The 20,129-nt window shown below is 46.0% G+C and overlaps 2 protein-coding genes across 18 annotated transcripts in view; both read left to right on the plus strand.

Moving 5' to 3' along the window:
* Positions 1-15,890, plus strand: part of PIGZ (phosphatidylinositol glycan anchor biosynthesis class Z) — a 34,619-nt gene extending 18,729 nt beyond the window's left edge. For 16 of the 17 annotated variants that reach the window (XM_005670100.3, XM_021070121.1, XM_021070135.1 and 13 more), the window contains 5 exons: positions 627-2,188; positions 2,270-7,260; positions 10,504-10,685; positions 13,986-14,124; positions 14,940-15,890. In XM_005670100.3, the coding sequence (XP_005670157.2) occupies positions 627-2,188 (1,562 nt within the window). In that variant the 3' untranslated portion in view covers positions 2,270-7,260; positions 10,504-10,685; positions 13,986-14,124; positions 14,940-15,890. Of the gene's footprint in view, positions 1-626; positions 7,261-10,503; positions 10,686-13,985; positions 14,125-14,939 lie in introns of those variants that run through there. The other variant, XM_021070120.1, reaches the window with a different exon arrangement.
* On the plus strand, positions 1,313-17,039 carry NCBP2 (nuclear cap binding protein subunit 2). The gene is made up of 5 exons (XM_003358764.5): positions 1,313-2,188; positions 2,270-7,260; positions 10,504-10,685; positions 13,986-14,124; positions 14,940-17,039. The coding sequence occupies exons 2-5, from the start codon at positions 7,183-7,185 to the stop codon at positions 15,009-15,011; spliced, it is 471 nt and encodes a 156-aa protein (XP_003358812.2). The 5' UTR covers positions 1,313-2,188; positions 2,270-7,182; the 3' UTR covers positions 15,012-17,039.

The raw sequence follows: 20,129 nt of genomic DNA on the forward strand, positions 1-20,129 counted from the left end.
ACCCGCTGAGCCACAAGGGGAACTCCCCACCTCCATCTTTAAGCCAGCAAATCCTTCTCATCTCTGATGTCCTCTTCTGCTACCAGCTGAGAAGACTGATTTAAAGGAAAGCTGTGGGAGTTCCCGTCGTGGCGCAGTGGTTAACGAATCCGACTAGGAACCATGAGGTTGCGGGTTCGGTCCCTGTCCTTGCTCAGTGGGTTAAGGATCCGGCATTGCCGTGAGCTGTGGTGTAGGCTGCAGACGCAGCTCGGATCCCGTGTTGCTGTGGCTCTGGCATAGGCTGGCGGCTACAGTTCCGACTCGACCCCTAGCCTGGGAACCTCCATATGCTGCGGGAGCGGCCCAAGAAATAGCAACAAGACAAAAAAAAATTATAAATAAATAAAGGAAAGCTGTGATTTGTCAAGGCCATCTGGCCATCCAGGTGATCTTCCTATCTTAGGGTCAGCTGTCGCCTGCAACATACCCTAATCAAAGGAGTAAAATCTGTCATCTTCATGGTCCCAGGGATTGTGTGGGGCATGTACACAGTGGGGCTGGGGAATCTTGGGGGCCACCCTAGAATTTTGTCTTCCATATTCTCTGAGCTTGGACCTGGCTCACCTCTGCTTCTCTCTCTGCAGAGGACATCCTGGGCATAGAGGCTGCACGGCCCTGGGAGTTTCAGCCCAGCAGCCCCTGCCGCACAGTTGTCTTCCCACTGCTGACCTCTGGTTCTGCCTTCTGGCTGCTCAGGCTCTGGGAAGAGTGGGGGCCTTGGCCTGGCCCAGTGAGTGGCTATGTGCTGCTGGTGGGGCCCCGGCTCCTCCTCACCACCCTCTCCTTTGCCCTGGACGTGGCCGTGTACCACCTGGCCCCACGCTGGGGGGCGGAGCGCTGGAGCGCCCTGGTCCTGCTATCTGGTTCCTACGTCACCCTGGTCTTTTACACAAGGACCTTCTCCAATGCCATCGAGGGACTGCTTTTTGCGTGGCTGCTGGTGCTGGTATCCCCCCGTGTAGCTGGGAGCCCCACACCTGAGAAGCCTGCTCCAGGCCCGTGGTGGCACAGCTGGCTTCTTGGGGGCATTGTGGCTGCTGGCTTCTTCAACCGGCCCACCTTTCTGGCCTTTGCTCTGGTCCCCCTCTTCCTCTGGGGTACTTACGGACCTACAAGCCCCAGCTTCAGGTCGCTGACCAAGGAAGCCCTGGTGCTGCTCCCAGGGGCGGCCCTCACGGCAGCAGTGTTTGTGGCTGTGGACAGCTGGTATTTCTCCAGTCCATCGAGACCCAGAACCCTGATCCTTACACCTGCCAACTTCCTGCGTTACAACCTGGACCCTGTAAACCTGGCGAGGCATGGCACACACATGCAGCTCACTCACCTGGCAGTCAATGGCTTCCTGCTCTTTGGGGTGCTGCACGCCCATGCCCTGCAGGCTGCGTGGCGACAGCTGCGAGCCTGCCTCCAGGCCTTCGCAAGGGTGGGCTTCCTAAGAGCACTGGATGCCTGGCGCCTGCAGTCCAGGTCTCACCTCCTGCTCATCTACTTCACACCCCTGGCCCTGCTGTCTGCCTTTAGCCACCAGGAGGCTCGGTTCCTGATTCCCCTCCTGGTCCCCCTGGTCCTGCTTTGTAGTCCACAGACCCAGCCTGCACCCTGCAAGGGCACCCTCGCTCTCTTCAATGCCCTAGGGGCCCTCTTCTTTGGCTGCCTGCACCAGGGCGGCCTCGTGCCTGGCCTGGGGCACCTGGAGCGGGTGGTTCATGCCCCTGTGCTCCCGCATGTGTCCACCCGCTACACACTCCTCTTCACCCACACCTACATGCCCCCCCGGCACCTCCTCCACCTCCCCGGGCTGGGGTCACCAGTGGAGGTGGTGGACATGGCTGGCAGTGAGGACTGGCTCCTGTGTCAAGCCCTGAACAACTTCACCAGACAACCAGCCTGCCAGGTGGCGGGTGGGCCATGGCTCTGCCGCCTTTTTGTGGTGACCCCTGGCACCACCAGGCCTGCGGTGAAGAAGTGCAGCTTCCCCCTCAAGAATGAGGCGCTCATCTTTCCCCACTTGACCCTGGAAGACCCACCAGCCCTGTCCTCCCTGCTGAGTGGGGCTTGGAGGGAACATCTGAGCCTTCACATCCTGGAGCTCGGGGAGCAGCCTGACAATATGACAGCAGATCCACTGGCTGGGACTCAGCCATAGGTAAAGGCGTCTCTCCACCTCCTACCTGGGTGGCTGGGCTGGGACAGAGCCCTGATTCTCCTCCTTTCCTTTCCCTTCCAGAATTCCCACCATTGCCTCTCCTATGCACAGCCTCTGACCACTCCGCCTTCTGGGGAAACTGATACCCCATTTCCCTCAAAGACCAAAGAGAGGACCAGTCACAGTCCTGATGCCAAGGGCCCCAAAGAACCTGGTATAATCAATAATGCCAAATGTCTGTTCCTGCCCTACCCCTTCCAGTCACTGTGATGTTGAAATACGTAAATAGCACCTGGTTGTGAAAGGAGACAGCAATCTCCTAATGACGTCCTGAATGACTTCTCCCAGCCCCCCTAGGATGCCTTAGCTCTTGCTGTCATGACAGCCCTTTGGCCTCTTTCTCCTGGAAGGAGGCAGCATGGTGATGTAAAGAGCGGCGGACCTGGTTGCAGGCCCTGGTCTGCTCTTGCTGGCTACATGGTAAGACAGCCCCTTCCCCTCACCCAGCCTCAGTTTTCATCTCTACAGTGGATCAGAGGGTCTTTGAGGTGTCTGCCCCCCAACACTGTGTTGTTCCTGGGCCTGCAGCGCACATCCCCTGGCTAGATGGGCATGTCTCTCCCAAAGCTCTAAGCAGAGAAGTGGGTGTGGTGTATCTAACTGCACTTCGGTGCCTGCTGTCTCAGTACTTATTACCAAAATGAGTAGTTCTGGAACGCCCCTGGCCGCCCACTCCTGCAACTCTCTTCTTACTCGTGTCCCAGAAAGAGGTGGTAGGACATTTCTGTATCTCCTTTGGGGATCAGGGAGCCCAGATGTTCTCCCTCCTGGGTCGGCCCCAGTGGGAATGAAGACATAAGGCTCAGTATCTGGTGGTGCTTGAGCACAAAACCTTAAACGTGGTCTGGTCCCTCTCCAAGCCCCCAGCCCCTGTCTGAAGCCCCTTCACAGGACGGAGAGCGAAGTCCATACCAAATCCACGCCTGCTGCCTGGTAGAAGCCATCACACCTGGGCACATCGCTCCCCAAAACACAGCCCGCTGGGAATGTGAGAAGTGGTGGCACTAAGCTTGTTCTCGTTCTCCCGCCATCTCATGAGAACAAGAGGCAACCAGGCCGAGAGGAGGACGCTGGAGGAGCACAGGCAGGAGACACACTTGTGCAAGTGACCAAACCTGAGTGCTTTTCTAAGTCTGCCTTTTGCTAGCTAAAGTCTTGGGTCATCTTAAAGGCCCTCCTAGGCGGGCTGCTCTGCAGCTACTGCTAGGGTTCTAGTGCCACACCTTCCTTGGGACTCCAAGGGAAAGAAAGTCAGTGCCATGCTGGTCAGTGTTCTCTGGGGGCAAAACAGCCCTGATCTGCAGCGTTTGTGATTTCTGTGGTGTAACACGCTCACCATGGCCAATTGTTAACTACTAAAATGATGTTACTGAACTAAGCTGGGAGGAGACGCCAAGGACCACACTTGTGGATATTTCCCTCTTTAGTACCCGTTCAGGATAATTCATTGTTCTTGTGGTTCACGTTTCTGCTAGCAACTTCGGATTTGTCTCACCTGTAGTGCTTAGCATCATCTCTGGCACCTGATAAGCACTTGTTTACTTTGCAGCCAAAGAAGGCCTTTCTGCCCAACATTTAAAAGCCAAGTGCAACCTGGAGATCCCCCAGACTCTGTTTCAAATTCCTCTGGGCTTCTTGGGACTTCTGTCTCTTCCCTCCCCCAGTTGGGTTCACGACCTCAGAATTCCCTGGAGGTGCTGTTGGTGTAACAGCTCTTCCAGATTGTAGTGGTCTGAGCTCTAACAAATTTGTCTGTAAAGTGTTGGTATCGAGACTTGTGTGGCATCAAGGGGTGATTAGGAACTGCCCTGCAGGATAGTGGAATGAGTTGCTTCCCTGCTTCATTTTCTGGCAAAGGTTAGAAGAGCCTGGAAGGCATGCTGGGAGATGGTTGCCATGGGGAATGGTGGGAAGAATTTGGTTTCTTTAGTAATAGGGTAACTGGTGGGATGACAAGCCGCTGACTACAGACACTGGACGCTTCTCTAACGAAGAGGGGAGGCATCCAAACCCGATGGAGCAAAAAGGACCCAGTTTTCTTTCTGCTCTGACTCCTACCAAAATGGAGGGAACTTGGTTCCTACACTCTTCTTCCACAAAAAGTAAACAACTGTTCCTTCTCTTGCCTGCCTTCCTTTCCTACAAAATGGCCAGTTTGCCCAGAAGCGTCATTGGTCCCTGCACTCTTCTTTTTGTCTCTGCCGGTCAAGACCCAGCTGCGAGTGTGCTTGTTTATGTTGAGGGCTGGGGTTGGGCTGAGGACTGCTAACATTCTGTTGCTCTTATACCCAGATCCAGAGAATAGTGAGTGGGACTGCCTGATGAGGCACACAAGGCAATAGAATGAACAAGCTCCCTGGGCTCCTTGCTGACAAGCTCAAAGGAGAATCCAGTGAGTTGCCTCTGGTCTGGGGGAGGGAGCACAGGAGGTGGGATGCCAAGCTAGAAGTTGGGTCCTTAGGAGAGTGGGACACTGACCTCAGAGAGGATTAGACAGAAGCACCTGTGATGGGAAGACTGGAGGGTGGTGTGTCAAATCAGAACTCTGACCATTAGGAAAATGGAGAACAAGCTGCTCTCGTTTCTCTGTGATCAGGGTAGTTAGTTCTCTGGCCCTCTCTACCTCCCTCTATGCCCATCAGAAAAACCAAAGTAAAAATTGTTTGGTTGCCAGCCTAAAAGCTTCTCCTGAGGCTTAGAGCTTTCTCCCTTGCATGATTAACTGTGTAGCCAGATTAGAGATAATCAGCATATACAATGGACTTGTTAGTCATGGGTCTGTTAGCTGGAGCATAGTCTTTAGAATATATCTAGACTCTCTTAAGGACTAGGAATCCAGGTAGCTTTTCCATGGTAGGCAGTTGTCTGTCCTAATGCCCTGGTGATGGTGGTAGCGGTGGCAGGGAAGGCAAGCACTGAAAGTCAGGCTAAATGCCTTGGAGAGCTGTGATTAGGGTCTTGGGCTGTATTCATAAGTCTCTTCTGTGTACAACTTAAGGAGCCTGCAATTCCTCATGTTAAAGTGGCTGTTAAGGGGTGGGATAACTCACAGAGAATGCAATTAGCAAGTGCCAGTACAGATTATGTACTCAATATGTGTTAACAAGTATTACCTGGGCCCATGGTCCCCAAGAATCCTAATCCACTTTGCCAGAGAAGTACCACACTCATTCTGAAACCATGGGTAATGAGTCAAATCCATTTCACCTGCCTTCACTAATCGAGTTTTTTTTTTTTTTTTTTTTTTTGCTTTTTAGGGCCACACCTGTGGCACATGGAGGTTCTCAGGCTAGGGGTCGAATTGGAGCTACAGCTGCTGGCCTACACCACAGCCACAGCAGGATCTGAGCCATGTCTACAACCTACACCACAACTCATACCAACACCAGATCCTTAACCCACTGAGTGAGGCCAGGGAACCATGCAACCTCATGGTTCCTAGGCAGATTTCGTTTCTGCTGCACCACAATGGGAACTCAAGGTCGTTTTAAGACTTGCATCTCCTTCACGTAGCAGAAGCCTACCTGAACAAGATGTTTGACAGAGTTTTTTTTTCCAGGAGCTTGTAGTCGGCTATGTCTAGTTAAAGCTGAGCTGGTTAAGGCTGGATACGACCAAGTAGACATGCTCCTGACCTTCTGACATCAAGAGAGTGGGAAAACTCTACCCTCACTTGGTGCTAAGAGCCTCCATTTTTCAACATGTAGACACTGGCAGCTTAGCTACACTTATGAAGGACTACAATTACCACACCTTTGGCCAACTGCCTTTCCCCTACATTCCCCAGGCCACGCCTCTTCTTTATCCCAGGCCCCTTGCTTTGGGGAAGATGGATCTGAGGTTAGCTCTCCCCCTCCTCCCTTGGCTACCTTGGAATTAAACCCCGTTTTTGCAAACCTCTGCATCTCAGCGTTTGGCTTGCAGCGTGGGGCAAAAGAACCTTGTCCGGTAATAATACCCATTACTCAGCTCACATATTTAATCAGAGGAGTTTGGCAACTGCAGGACTGTCTTCCATCCAGGATCTCCCCTGGGAGTGGTGCCCTGCTAGAGCAGTGAGGAGGCAGCAGTATCGTTTTACGTTTTCGTCCTCTTCGCTGAGGGCAGATTGTCTTTCCCGCTGTACTCTGGTCCATGGCTCTCTGCCCGTGGTACATCAGGGCAGTGTCTGTCTTGCTTTCTGTCAGGCTTCCAGTGCTTTCTTCATACACTGTGTCCTATCCAAACAGAGGGCTTCACCAGGGCTGTCGGTTTGGCCTGGGCCCTTTGATGAGTGGGACCTGAGGAAGCGGACGGTCTTAGGATTCGGAGCTGTGCATGGTGTCCAGGATGACTCCTTAGCGCCAAGGCCAGTGTGGAGCTCAGAAAGTCTAACAGGCCACCTCGGCCCGGCACAGCGTGGGTTTAGGGGTTTGCTCCTGGGCCCTTCTGACTACCTGGTGGTGGCCGCGGGCGCTCCCGGAGGCCGCGGCGTAGCTCCTGAGTGAAGGTGTCTTTGAAGCGCGCAGCGCGGCGACCCAGGGAACCCGCGGGCCCAGCCGCGAGGGCGCGAATGCGTCGGGCCGCGTCCTGGCCACGCAGCTGGGCCTGCAGCAGTGCGAAGGCGGTGAGCTGCGCCGCACGCCGGATAGGCCGCGATTCGGAGAGACGCTCCACCAGCTGAGGGCTGTGCAGCAGGGCCGCCAGCAGCCGCCGTAGAACCATCCTCGGAGCGACTCGGAACCCGGAACACGCCGCTCTTGCTTCTGATCGGCGACGTCAGACAAGGAACCACGTTTGCGTCGGCGCCGCGGAATGACGACACTGCCGCGCTGGGATTGGGTCGCGGGACCTTCACTTTCGGCAGCCGCCTTTAGTGCGTTTCCGGTTCCGCCACCGCCGCGGTGGCCGAATTATTCTTGGGGTGGAAGCGTCGTCGGCTAGGACTCTGCACTATGTCGGGTGGCCTGCTGAAGGCGCTGCGCAGCGACTCCTACGTCGAACTGAGCCAGTACCGGGACCAGCACTTCCGGGTGAGTGAAGCTGGGCCGCGAGAAGGGGAGGTCCCGGGCCAGAATGCTGAGAATTGGCTTGCTTTTGTCTCTTTGTGTCGTCTCCCATTCTCGCTAAGCCGGGCCTCGGTGCCTACTGGGGAGTGGATGCTGAAAGGGCGTTTGGTTATCACCAAATCCCTTTCTCTCCTAGGAGGGGAATTTGAAACTCCCTTTTACATCCCCTGGTAGCTGCTCCCTGTTCCCCGGCCGATGCAGATGGGCGGCTGTAGTAGCGGTAGCTCACATTTTCACAAACTGTGACTTTGCGATGAGGGGAAGGGGTATTCTTTTGATATGTGGAGCGTGTGAAGGCACCTTCTTGACTGAGATACCGGGGCTTTTAATTATTTACCTTAAATTAGATCAGCCTAACTGTGCTTTGGTGTTTCGCATCCATTCCCTTGGGCAGTAAAACGGCCTCACAGAGTTGTACCTGGTGGGTGGGAGACAGAGTTGAGCCTTGCCTCCACCTTTAGGGAGCCCTCCGAGTGGACCATCATGTTAGGTGTCTGATTGTCAAGATTAGAGAACTGCTGAGGGAAATTTTCGGTTGGCCCACATCATAGCAGATTCTGTGGGAAGGGGGAGGCTGCGGGTTTTTAAGGTGAGGTCTTCAGTATCAAAAAAGGTGGGGGTGGGGTGAAGGCGCCACTTATTAACTGTTGGTTATTTGAAAAGTTTATATTGTACTGTTGCTGAAGCCTTTTGCTAAACTCTGGAGGGAGAGGGAAGAGTTTCCACACCCTAAGAGTTCATAATCCTCTAGGGTTTATAGGATTGTAAATGGAAGGACGGTGGAAGTGTAGGGATTTACAGTGGAGGCAGGTAGTCTAGAGCAGAAATGATGAATGGAAAGAGAGGGGCTGTGAGAATTCAGAAAATTCTCCTGTGACTGGGAAAGGAGTGGGCACATAAAGAAGAGGGTAGGTGTGGAGAATGTTTAAAATGTGTTAGTAGGCTAGGGAAACAGGAAATTTGAGGCCAATATCATACCTTAAATAAGTACTTACACTACAGCTATCTTAATTTAAATAAGTACACTACAGTTGTCTTAATTGTAGGCTCTATGTTGGGATACTACTTATATGAAAAGAAAGGAATATGCCTCTTGATCATAATTTTAACAAGTCGGTAATATAAAGTAGTAATATAAATTATTTAATTCTCATTTCAAAGTCCTGAAAAAACCTATTTTTAACATAGAATGATTCCTGTCAACTTTTTAAGGAAATAGGGTATTGAAGACTGGGTTTGGATTCCAGCTACAACTACTGATGAGCTGTGTGACTTGGACAAGTTACTTAGCTCTTTCCTCATGCAGAATGAGAATAGTAAATTAGGACCTACCTCATTCAGCTCTGAGAAGTAAATGAGACTTCATACATGGCAATCTGACCTGTAGTCTCTTGATTCTCCCTAGAGGCAAACGTATTACCTGTCTCTTATGTATGGTAGCTGGGTACATTTATACTTCTAAGAAATATAACTCAGAGCATGTCCTTCACATTGTTCTGTGCCTCCCCCCCCCACTTTGCTCCCTATCTTGGAGATGCTCTGTATCATTGCAGTAGAAATACATTTTTCTAGGGGTTGTATAGTTTTATACTTATTGATGTACCACAATCTTTCATCATTTTCCTTTTGACATGAGTTTAGATGGTTCCTGTTTTTGGTCTACCACTGAATGGGATCACCGAATGAGATTACTCTGAGTCTTGTGCTAAAAGCGTTCAGAGATGGATGCAAAATCTTTTTTTTTTTTTTTTTTTTTCTTTTTAGGGCCATACCTGCCGCATATGGAGGTTCCCAGGCTAGGCGTCGAGTTGGAGCTACAGGTGCTGGCCTACACCACAGGCCACAGCAACTCAGGACACAAGCCTTGTCTGCGACCTATACCTCTACTCACAGCAAAGCTGGATCCTTAACCTGCTGAGTGAGGCTAGGGATCGAACCCACAACCTCATGGTTACTAGTTGGATTGTTTCCACCACGCCACAACGGGAACTCTGCAAAATCTTATTTTCAGAGTAAAGGAAACTGGATTATCATTATATATGGAATAATAAGGGGAGCCTCTTGGGAAAGTGCTGTGGGGCAAAGAGTGTGGATCTACTTAGCTACTTTCCAAGCTAGAATATAGTTGATGTATAGTTGATGATTGAGCCCTAACCTGGATCAGAGGGGCCTGAGAGCAGGTCAGCTGGTAGACCTTCTATTTTTTTTTTTTTTTTTGTCTTTTTGCTATTTCTTTGGGCCGCTTCCGCGGCATATGGAGGTTCCCAGGCTAGGGGTCCAATCGGAGCTGTAGCCACCAGCCTACGCCAGAGCCACAGCAACGCAGGATCCGAGCCGCGTCTGCAACCTACACCATAGCTCACGGCAACGCCAAATCGTTAACCCACTGAGCAAGGGCAGGGACCGAACCCGCAACCTCATGGTTCCTAGTCGGATTCGTTAACCACTGCGCCACGACGGGAACTCCTAGACCTCCTATTTAATCAGCCTTTGTCCTCCCCATTGTGGAGGCTAGAAGAGAAGGTCTAAGGACAGCCATACTTACTGACTTTTGTGACGGTAGGTAAGATACTGTGTCTAGCCCATGCTAAGCCATTTTGTCCCCAAGGATTGTCAGACACAGGACAGGATTGTTACACACCTGTCCTTGGCTTCATCCTGTCTTCCAAATTAGGAAGCCTGTCAAGATAGTAAGATCTGTTGTTTTTGGTGATCACTACATTTTCTCCTAAATGCAAAAAATATATAAGAGCATGTAAATCATCCAGTCAGTTGTTGCTCTGAACATTCTCTATAGGAGTATATAGGGAATACCCTATCTCTAACCATTTATTTTTCACTAAAGAAAATAAAAAGGTCATTTCTAGTATATTGGTTCAAGGTCCTGAAATTAAACTTGGGCCATTAGAGAAGGATCCAGTGCTGAGAATATGGAGAATGCAGGCAAAAATCATACCACTTGTGTTGGAGAAGGAGGGCTGTATATAACCTTAAGCTGTGGCCCTCTACTAAAAGCAGTCTGGGCCTTGCAAAAGTTCTTCTTAGAATCTAACACCCTTGGCAAGGGATGATTGAGAGTTGGGATGATTAAGAAAAACTGATTTCCAAATCAGAATTAATGACAGTTTTCCCATACTTAGGAATTCTACTTAAGCACGGCTCTCCTTAGATTGTGTTACTTAGCTTTTTCTCCATTTGAATTTCTAGGGTGACAATGAAGAACAGGAGAAGTTACTGAAGAAAAGCTGTACATTGTATGTTGGAAATCTTTCCTTTTATACAACTGAAGAACAAATCTATGAACTCTTCAGCAAAAGTGGTGACATAAAGAAAATCATCATGGGCCTGGATAAAATGAAGAAAACAGCGTGTGGGTTTTGCTTTGTGGAGTATCCTTCCTGTGTGTCTATAGATGGCGGCCAGCAGTGGGCCCGAGTGTAGCAGTGTAGCGGGTTACATAAGTGAGAATATTCACTAATTAGCATCTGACACTTATCTCTACCTCTCCTTCCTTCATCTACTCTTACCTCCAGTGTATCTGTATTCTTATATTAGGAAAGCTGGTAACATTTATATTCTGTTCTGAAATCCATGCTTTGTTTGTAGTTGATTAAGTCTTTTTTTTGCTTTTTGCTTTCTAGGGCTGCACTTGTGGCTTTTGGAAGTTCTCAGGCTAGGGGTAGAATTGGAGATACAGCTGCTGGCCTATGCCACAGCCACAGCAATGCCAAATCAAGCTGTATCTGCAGCCTATACCATAGTTCACATGGCAACACCAGATCCTTTAATTCACTGAGTGAGGCCTGGGATCAAACCTCCATCCTCTTGGACACCCAGGTTTGTTACCACTGAGCCACAAGGGGAACTCCTGATGTTTTTGTTTTTTTTAATTAATATTTCCTTTTTGGGTCATTTTGTTTGAGAAATTTCCCAGACCTGATCTAACATGTCTTTTGAATTTTCTGTGCCTTGAATTGTTTGTTTGGTGTTTTGTTTTTGTCTGTTTTATCTTTTTAGGGCTACACCTGTAGCACATGGAAATATGGAAGTTCCTGAGCTGGGGTCAAATCAGAGCTGTAGCTGCCTGGCCTACGCCATAGCAGCACAGGATCCAAGCAGGTCTGTGACCTACTCCATAGCTCACATCAATGCCGGATCCTTAACCCACTGATCCGAACTGGTGTCCTCATGAATTCTAGTCAGGTTTGTTATCACTGAGCTGCAGGGAAATGGGAATCCTGGAAGAGGGACGTCGAGGTATAACAACCACAAGGCTCTTACATTTAGAAAGTGGGGGACCACGAGGCTAGTGTTCGCAGAACAAAGCAAAGGCACCTAGGCTTTAGCCCACATCTTTTTATTAAAGAAGGTGATGAAATTATTATTGATGGGATTAATGAATGTGACAAGATTAGTGGGCAGGGACAGCAATGGCTGAGGTTATCTAATTTGTAATATCAAAAGGGGATATCCTTAGGACATAATGTAGCTGTTTATAGAATAACATAGTTAATGCATAAGTCCTTCATCTTGTTTTTGAAAGAGACTCTACTTTAAAACTCTGAGTCCAGGAGTTCCTGTTGTGGCACAGTGGTTAACAAATCCGACTAGGAACCGTGAGGTTGTGGGTTCGATTCCTGGCCTTGCTCAGTGGGTTAATGATCCAGAGTTGCCGTGGTGTAGGTCACAGAAGCTGTGGCTCTGTAGGTTGCTGTGGCTCTGGTGTAGACCAGTGGCTACAGCTCAGATTAGACCCCTAGCCTGGGAACTCCATATGCCACTGTAGTGGCCCTAGAAAAGGCAAACAGACAAAAAAATAAAATAAAACTCTGAGGCCGTAGACACTTGCGTTCTGCAGAGTTCTGCTGTTCCATGGTCTCCAGCACTGAGCCACAATGGGGACTCCCTGAATTGTTTCTTTTGGTTGTATTTATGCTATAAATTTTCCTTAAATTTCTGGTGATCCCTGGGTTTCTGATCATAATTAGGGGAAAAAACTGACCCAGGTAGAGCTTCTCAAGTTGCTGCCTTGCCTTTAGGACATGCAGGTTTGTCTAATGCCAGAATGAAAATGGATTTGTATTTCGGCTTGTTAACATCAAAGATAATGCCCAGTTCCTCCAGATGGTTTATAACCGTATCACTTTATTATTTGCCTGGGATTAAATGCCTTCCTGCTAACAGGTTTTCTTCCCACATAGACCCCTTTAATTAGACCCTCTTTGCAGCCTTGTTTCTTATTCAACTTTGAATTAAGATTCTCTTGGGTTTGCTATCGTCTTCTTTAAGAATATTTTGTACTGTGATTTTGTTTCATCTATTAGCACTCTTCATCTTTGTTGAATCTCTAGTCTCCTGATGGCCCCTTCTACTCTTTGGGTATGTATTTCTTTTTTGTCATGTTAATGGGGGCCTTAAGGAAAGAAGAGAAAATGTGCTCCTGCTTATGCTATCAGATGCTTGAACTAGAAGCCCCACTTTTGAACCTACTCCCCACTTTGGATTTTGGTATCTGATTTCTGGGCTGTGCAAGCTTCTTCCACTCTCCCTTCAGACACAAGGGATGAGTGCCTAGGTCTTTCTTTCACATCTGGTAACTGTAAAATAGTTCACGGGGGACAAAAAGGCAAATAAAATCTTAGATAATAACCCATCTGTAAGAACTGGGATGTTTTGCATTTGCTTTGAAGGTCAAAGATCAGTAATCATGATGGCAAATAACCTGAAAGAAAGGGTACAATTCACTGCTAGGGTTTTTCTTTTCAGCTTGCCCTTTAGCATTCATTTCTTTCTACAAAAAAATTATTGAATGCCCACTGGGGGCTAGGTATTGTGTGGATGTTGGACACTAAATTTTAGCAAGTGTTTTCCTACCTGCTAAAGACAAGGGGGAAAAATCCAGATCAGCATTTCTTAAACCCAGTTAATTACTTACAGAGTTTTGTCTTGTTTTAATACCACCCCAAAGATTCAGTAGACCTGATGAAATAGATTTGGAACTACTAACCGGAGTAATCTTTGAATCTTTCCTTCTAATGAAATGCAGTGGCAATTCATATGCACCGTAATCTCTTTTTAAGGTTTTTTGTTTTTTTTTTTTGCTTCTCAGGACTGCACTTGCAGCACATGTAAGTTCCCAGGCCAGGGGTTGAATCAGAGCTGCAGCTGCTGGCCTAAGCCACAGCCGCATTAGATCTGAACCACATCTGCGACCTACACCACAGCTTATGGCAATGCCAGATTGCTGACCCACTGGGGCCAGGGATCGAACCCATGTCCTCATGGATTCTAGTCAGATTTGTTTCCCTTTTTTTTCTTTTTTTTAAGATTGTTCTTAATATATAGCTCCATATTTGGGTGCTATTTTCCCCTTAGATAACAGTTCATGATTTAAACCTGAACTAAACATTTTATATTTTGCAAACAAAAATATGGGGACAGTAGGGCCAAGATAATTAACAGAATTATCCAGAAAATGATTTTGTAGCTGTGTATAAGTGTAAGATTTGACTAAGTGCTTCTGGACCAAACTCAGACAGCCAGTGCAAGCCATATTATTGTTTTGAATTCCATCTGGTTGGATTAGTTTTTGTGCTGTTTCTTAACAACTCAGCTTCATTATGATGTTGCGTCCTCTGTTTACAAAAACATTTGGAGAAATGCTTATTTCCTTAATAATTACACTTAAGATACTATTCAAGAGCAGATGCTGAAAATGCCATGCGGTACATAAATGGAACTCGTCTGGATGACCGCATCATTCGCACAGACTGGGATGCAGGCTTTAAAGAGGGCAGGCAGTATGGCCGTGGACGATCTGGGGGCCAGGTATGTAGGAAGGTTCTCTGGGCTCAGCCTTTGCCTGGAATTCCAGTCCTAAATTGACAAGTGTTTTGTCAATTTTTATTTCCTCTTTTGAAAATAACTTTGTGCCTGTAACCTTTGGCTTGAAGTGAATCTGAAAACCACCCATTGGGATTGGTAAATTACTTTTAAAAACCATTGAATAGTATATTCCGTCTATCTCTAAAAGCATCCATTATTGGACTCCTGCTAGGAGTTAAATATTCTCCACCTGCAAGAGCATCTAAAACTAAAGCAAAATGTACTGAAATGACTTTCATATTTTTATTTTTATTTATTTATTTGCTTTTTAGGGCCACACTTGCGGCATATGGAAGTTCCCAGGCTAGGGTTCTAATTGGAGCCACAGCCACCAGCCTATGCCACAGCCACAGCCACAGCAGATCCGAGCCGTGTCTGTGATCTACACCACAGCTTACAGCAACGCTGGATCCTTAACCCACCGAGTGAGACCAGGGATCGAACCCGCAACCTCATGGTCCCTAGTTGGATTCGTTTCCGCTGCACCACGACGGGAACTCCATATTTTTAATTTTAAATAGTCTAAGTATTTGGAATTGTGCTATTTTTGAATGCTGAGTATAAGCTGATGTTTGGTTAAAAAGATGTCTTAAATAAATTTGCAGGGCAGTTAGTTTATATCAGTTGCCCAAAATTATGCTCTGCTTGAATTGTTCACATTACGACATCTGAAAAGGATTAGCTATTTGACATATTTGTGGGAGGCATGTTTTTTTGCACTAATGGTGTGTATACTGTAACATGTTCTTTCATGTAAGGTACGAGATGAGTATCGACAGGACTATGATGCTGGGAGAGGTGGCTATGGAAAATTGGCCCAAAACCAGTGAGTGGTGAAAGCCCCATCATGAAAAACTCACTCCTTTGGCCTGTTGAATCTGATGTGCATTACCGAAGGTCTGCAAACCTGCCTGTTTTTACCAAGCTTTAATCAATGTTTCTACTGAGCCGGAAGCCTCTTCATGGTTTTCCTCTTCAAATTATTAAAGGACAGAATCCAAAAGAATGCCTTTAATTCTATAGTGTTAGAATCCTGTGTCAGATTACCAGAATGATTTCTGTTACCAGGTCAAAAAAATTGTGTTCCTTAGCAGCATATTTGGTGTATAATGTTGATCCATCAGCCAAAAATAATACACTTCTTTTAGGAAGATTGGAAAAAGGATTTAAGTGTTTACCATGTTTGCATCTAACTAGGTTCATGGTCTTCTACCTTGAGACCTAGAATTACTATTTTAAAATTTTTAAGTTTGCCTGACATAAAGTTTATTAAAGTAGAGCTTTGCTAGCTATGTAATGTAGCTTTGCAGTTAAATTAGGAACTGGTATTTGACAACTGAATTTTTTTCCATTTGAATTCTAATCTCTAAAGGCAAACTTAAGGAGTTCTTTTGTAGTGCGGTGGGTTGAGGATCCATCATTGTCACATGTCACAACATTGCAGTGGCATGGGTTCAATCCCTGGCCCGGAAACGTCACATGCCTCAGGTGCAAGTTAAAAAAAAAAAGGCAAACTTAAAGAGTCAAGAGAACTTCCTAAATAGTGTAAAAATGATAAGCCGTAGTCCCAGGGGATACCACCTGCTTACATGCTTTATATATCTGGAAATCAGGTATAGGACTTGAAGGGTATTTACTAAACACATTTTTCAAAAGATGCAGTTTAGCTAAAGCTAAAAAAAAAAAAAAAAAAAAAAAAAAACCCAGGGTAAGTACTACAGGGAACTTCAAATACTCTAAGCGCAGGGAGGACACCTTCAGTAGGAAATAGGGTAAAATATCAGGAGACGAGTTAAAACATTACCTTGATGCGAAAGCTAATGGTGAGAACCATCCGTTTTTTTGTTTTTGTTTTTGTTTTTTGCTGTGTTCATTGCATGAGGAAGTCCCCTGGGCCAGGGATTGAACCCATGCCACATCAGTGACAATGCCAAGTTGATCTTTAACCTGCTGAGCCACCAGGGAACTCAGATTTTTTTTGTTTGTTTGTTTTTGTTGCCACCTGATCTTGGGTAGTGGTTTAAAAAAAAAATTTAAAAAATGCTTCCCTCAGGAAATATTTTGGCCAGTTCTCACACTGAAATCTGTTTTGTGTTTTCTGTGCTAAGTTTCAGAGTTCTTGATTGTGAGCTGATGGTCTTTATGCAGAAGACAGTCTAGAGGATTTAATTTGCATCTATAAGACAAAAGATAATTTCTCTAATATGTGAATTGCTACTCATTTATAAACTGCTAATCTAGTATAATTTCCTGACATAAGTGAAATTTTTTTCATCTAGCGGTAGTGTGTCTATTTTCCAGTAGTTTGTGAAATTGGGGCTCAGGTATCTCAGTGTGAACAGCTTTCATGTTACAGTAAGCGTGTATTTCCTCAAATTTAAACTACTTGAACTTTAAAAGATATCTATAAATTGGTTGTATTTAGGAGTTCCCATCATGGGTCAGTGGAAACGAATCTGACTGGCCTCCATGAGGATGCAGGTTCAATCCCTGGCCTTGCTTAGTGGGTTAAGGATCCAGCTTTGCCGTGAGCTGTGGTGTAGGTCACAGATGCGGCTCGGATCTGGTGTTGCTATGGCTGTGGGGTAGGCCAGCAGCTACAGCTCAGATTCAACCCTTAGCCTGGGAACCTCTAAAAAGACAAAAGACAAAAAAAAAAGTTTTTAGGAAACCACTTGCAAATAGCTAATGAGGACATACAGTTCATTTTTTAAATCTTTTTACACTGTCTGAATTAATGTATTTTATATTACTTTGCAGTAAAAGGTAACAGATTTCTGTAGGCCTTAAAACCAGAGAGACCGGTCTCTTTTTGAATTGTCTCCTGTAATAGATTTCAATAAAATTGGACCAACTTACCATTGTCTGTTTCCTCACCTATAAAGACACTGAACTGCTCTTATTCTGGTACATAAATGCAATTTGGGGGGGGAATCTGTGAATAATGTACAGAATTTGCATGTCCATTTTGATTTGACAGTTACCTAATACGGCAGCCACCAGCCATGTGTAGCTAACTAAATGTCCCTCACTGCAGAAAATGCTACAGGGCGGGCTGCTACAGCCTACACTGGTCACTGGTCACACGAGCCTTGTTGTGACTGAAATGTCACTGGGAAAAATTACTCAAATAGTACATGTTATCCAACACAAGAGAACACACATTTATAAAGGCATTTATTTTATTTTTCAAAAAAATATTTTTGCTAGAAGGTTTGAGTAATTTTACATGATCACAATCTTTAAATAAATTTTTCTGACCAAAAGGTACCATTTAAGTGGACAGCTTGTCTAGATCTGCTTTTGTTAACACCCAATACAGTGAGCACTTTTGATGGTATTCCCTAGGTCTTAATTATCTACAGGCCAGGAGGCAGAGCCAGCACATAACAAAGAGTATGTGCTTTATAACTGCTGATTAGTTCAGTTTCATAACATAATTAAGCAGAGCAGGTAGTATATCTAATTCACATTGTTACCACACTGGTGGTTGCCTGAAGGGTCCCAGTTATTCTAACCCAGGGAAGTAGTAAACCACAACTGCAGAGAAAAGGGGCAGCTCAACTTGGGCTAGTGCTGTGCTGGCTGTGTCCCAGTTAGATCTGTTATTTTGTTCCAACTATGAATTCAAGATGACCAGTGTTAATCATATTGAATGATAAGTAGCAAATAAAATGCAAAACCAAAAAAATGACCTGGGGATTACTGGCAGCAACTGCTGCTTTTCCCTTAAGAGAATTCTGGTTCTCTAACTCTTGAGAGAACATAACTAAAATTTGAACTAAATCTACATTCATTACTATAGACTTAACAAAAGGAAAAAAGCAACTACAGACTGCTAAGTTTGCTGATGGAGAGGACTGAGCAGCTTGTTGAAGGCACATCATAAGCAGCTTTTAGTTTGTACAAGGCCTGCCCTCAACCCCTAAAGCATAAGGTCTGCCTACCTTGTGGGCACCCTAACAATTCAGTGCCAAGCTAGTGACAGTAAAACAATGTCTCTTCTACCAACAGCCCAGACTATATTTCAAAAATGTCTGTTGCAAGGAAGCCAGTATTGCAAACATCAGGACAAAGGCCATTCTAATGTAGAACTTGGGCTAAATAGAGGTTTACACACCTCACAAGAGGAGGAAGGGGAAACAGCTATGTGCTCAGAAACCAAGTTTCGTGAAGAGAGAAACATTTTAAGCAGACAAAGTATTTGACATTTAGGCTAAAGCATGCTGAACAATGGCTCAAGGTACCCTATTAAGCCGGACATGAAAGAGACCCTGGACTTGGGACAGCTCTCTTTAGGCGCTCTCTATCTCACTACTGACAGCATGACCGTTTCTCTGACTGGATGAAATAGCAACTCAGGCTGTGGAGCATTAAGATTTTTGCCAGAACACAGTTCTGTCTCTTCTGTATGCCTGGTTCTGTCAGGAAGTGAGATATGCAGCTCTAAAGTATAAGACATTTTTAATCAATAGCCTAGTTACTAGTTACCCTCCCCACCCCCCAAAAAGTTAAGCAAATGTCTCACATACAGATTTGAAAAATCTGTTTGCATAATTATGCCTGAAATCTCAAGAAGACACCCAACCCATTTTGTCACCTTTCCCAATGCTGACAGAACCCCTCCCCGTAGCAGCACATAGTGCCTCTAAATCTCAATCTTTTTGATGACCTGAAGCACAGTAAGAAATACTGACCTGGTTTTATACTAAGGGATTTGCGTCTGGGACTAGGAAAGTGCTAGGGCTATTTTACAATGTAAACACTGGTGTTGGTGCTTGGAATGTCTGGGGACGGGAACCCTGCATGTAAACATGTTCTGACCCCACCCTCAACTGCTGGGAGTCAGCCTTACTTTATGGCCAAGTTCAACTGCACAGTTTAGCTTTTTATTTTCAACATCCCAAACCTAACTAGGCATAAATCCAAGTATCTTCTGCCCTTTACTCCTTTTCTGCCACGCCTCTGAGTTTCTTATATAGGCATTTGTTGTTTTTCCTACCCCGGTTCAGAGAGATAATTGGATAGTTTTACATGCATCTTTCCTAATTTCCTCTCATTTCTAATATCACAAAAGGCTAAATTAAAGATGCAAGAGCCCTTTCTTTAATCCTAACGCAGCTAAGGGTAAGGACAAGGCCACTTTTGCCTTTCCCCAGAGGGTGGAGTTCATGAAAGCAAAAAAAGGCTGGAATCTCAGGGTTGGTCAAGTAGAGGCCAGGTAAGAAGCCCTGTGTGTGGCTGAGATCACATAATAAGAGGGGAAAAAACTAACATTTGCTCTACTCCCACAGTATCAAGTCTTCTTATTACCTTTCCTGTTCTCTCCTCCCGACCCTCTTGCAAAAGACCTGAAGTCAGTCTTCGGTTTTGAATAAGGGAAGTGACAGCCTATAAATTACTCTTAGAAAGGCTGGATTTTCATTTGTTTGACCACTAGTTTGACAAATATTAATTTTTTAATGGGTCCAAATCAGAAAAATCCAGGAAATTCAGTGGTCCAGCAAAAGCTTTTATAAGATTAAAGCACTTACTGTAATTCTTCTTAAAATCAAGACTGAAATCTCTTATGTGTGAAGATAACTAGACCTCCAAGGTCACGGTCTTTTTTTCATACCTTATTCAACTCATCCCAAAGCAGGCACTGTGCTTACAACTGTGCCTCCAAAATAGAACATACCAGTCAGTTTGTGGCCACTTCCTTTTCACCCTTGAAAAGGAATGTGACTCACTTGAAGAGGGAAGTCAGTGAAAGGTGCTGCCGGTAAAAATTAAACAGGACTGGCTTTGTCAAAACCCCTCCTAGTTATCCTTTATGCCCAGGGAACATCTGCTATTCTTACAGTTATGCTGTATCAAAAACATCCTGCATTTTTAGGTTTTGGAATCAAAATTTAAACCTGTATTCAGTTCACCTAACTATTTCTCAAAAGCTGCACCGAATCTAC

This window comes from Sus scrofa, chromosome 13 (genome assembly GCF_000003025.6).
Source record: "Sus scrofa isolate TJ Tabasco breed Duroc chromosome 13, Sscrofa11.1, whole genome shotgun sequence".
Classification (NCBI taxonomy): domain Eukaryota; kingdom Metazoa; phylum Chordata; class Mammalia; order Artiodactyla; family Suidae; genus Sus; species Sus scrofa.

What these genes read in the sequence shown, in the direction of transcription:
- NCBP2 (XM_003358764.5), top strand. Translation starts at nt 7,183, where the DNA reads ATGTCGGGTGGCCTGCTGAAGGCGCTGCGCAGCGACTCCTACGTCGAA. An exon ending in TGTGGGTTTTGCTTTGTGGA is followed by an intron (nt 10,686 to 13,985) that starts GTATCCTTCCTG and finishes ATTACACTTAAG; the next exon opens with ATACTATTCAAGAGCAGATG. An exon ending in GTGGACGATCTGGGGGCCAG is followed by an intron (nt 14,125 to 14,939) that starts GTATGTAGGAAG and finishes CTTTCATGTAAG; the next exon opens with GTACGAGATGAGTATCGACA.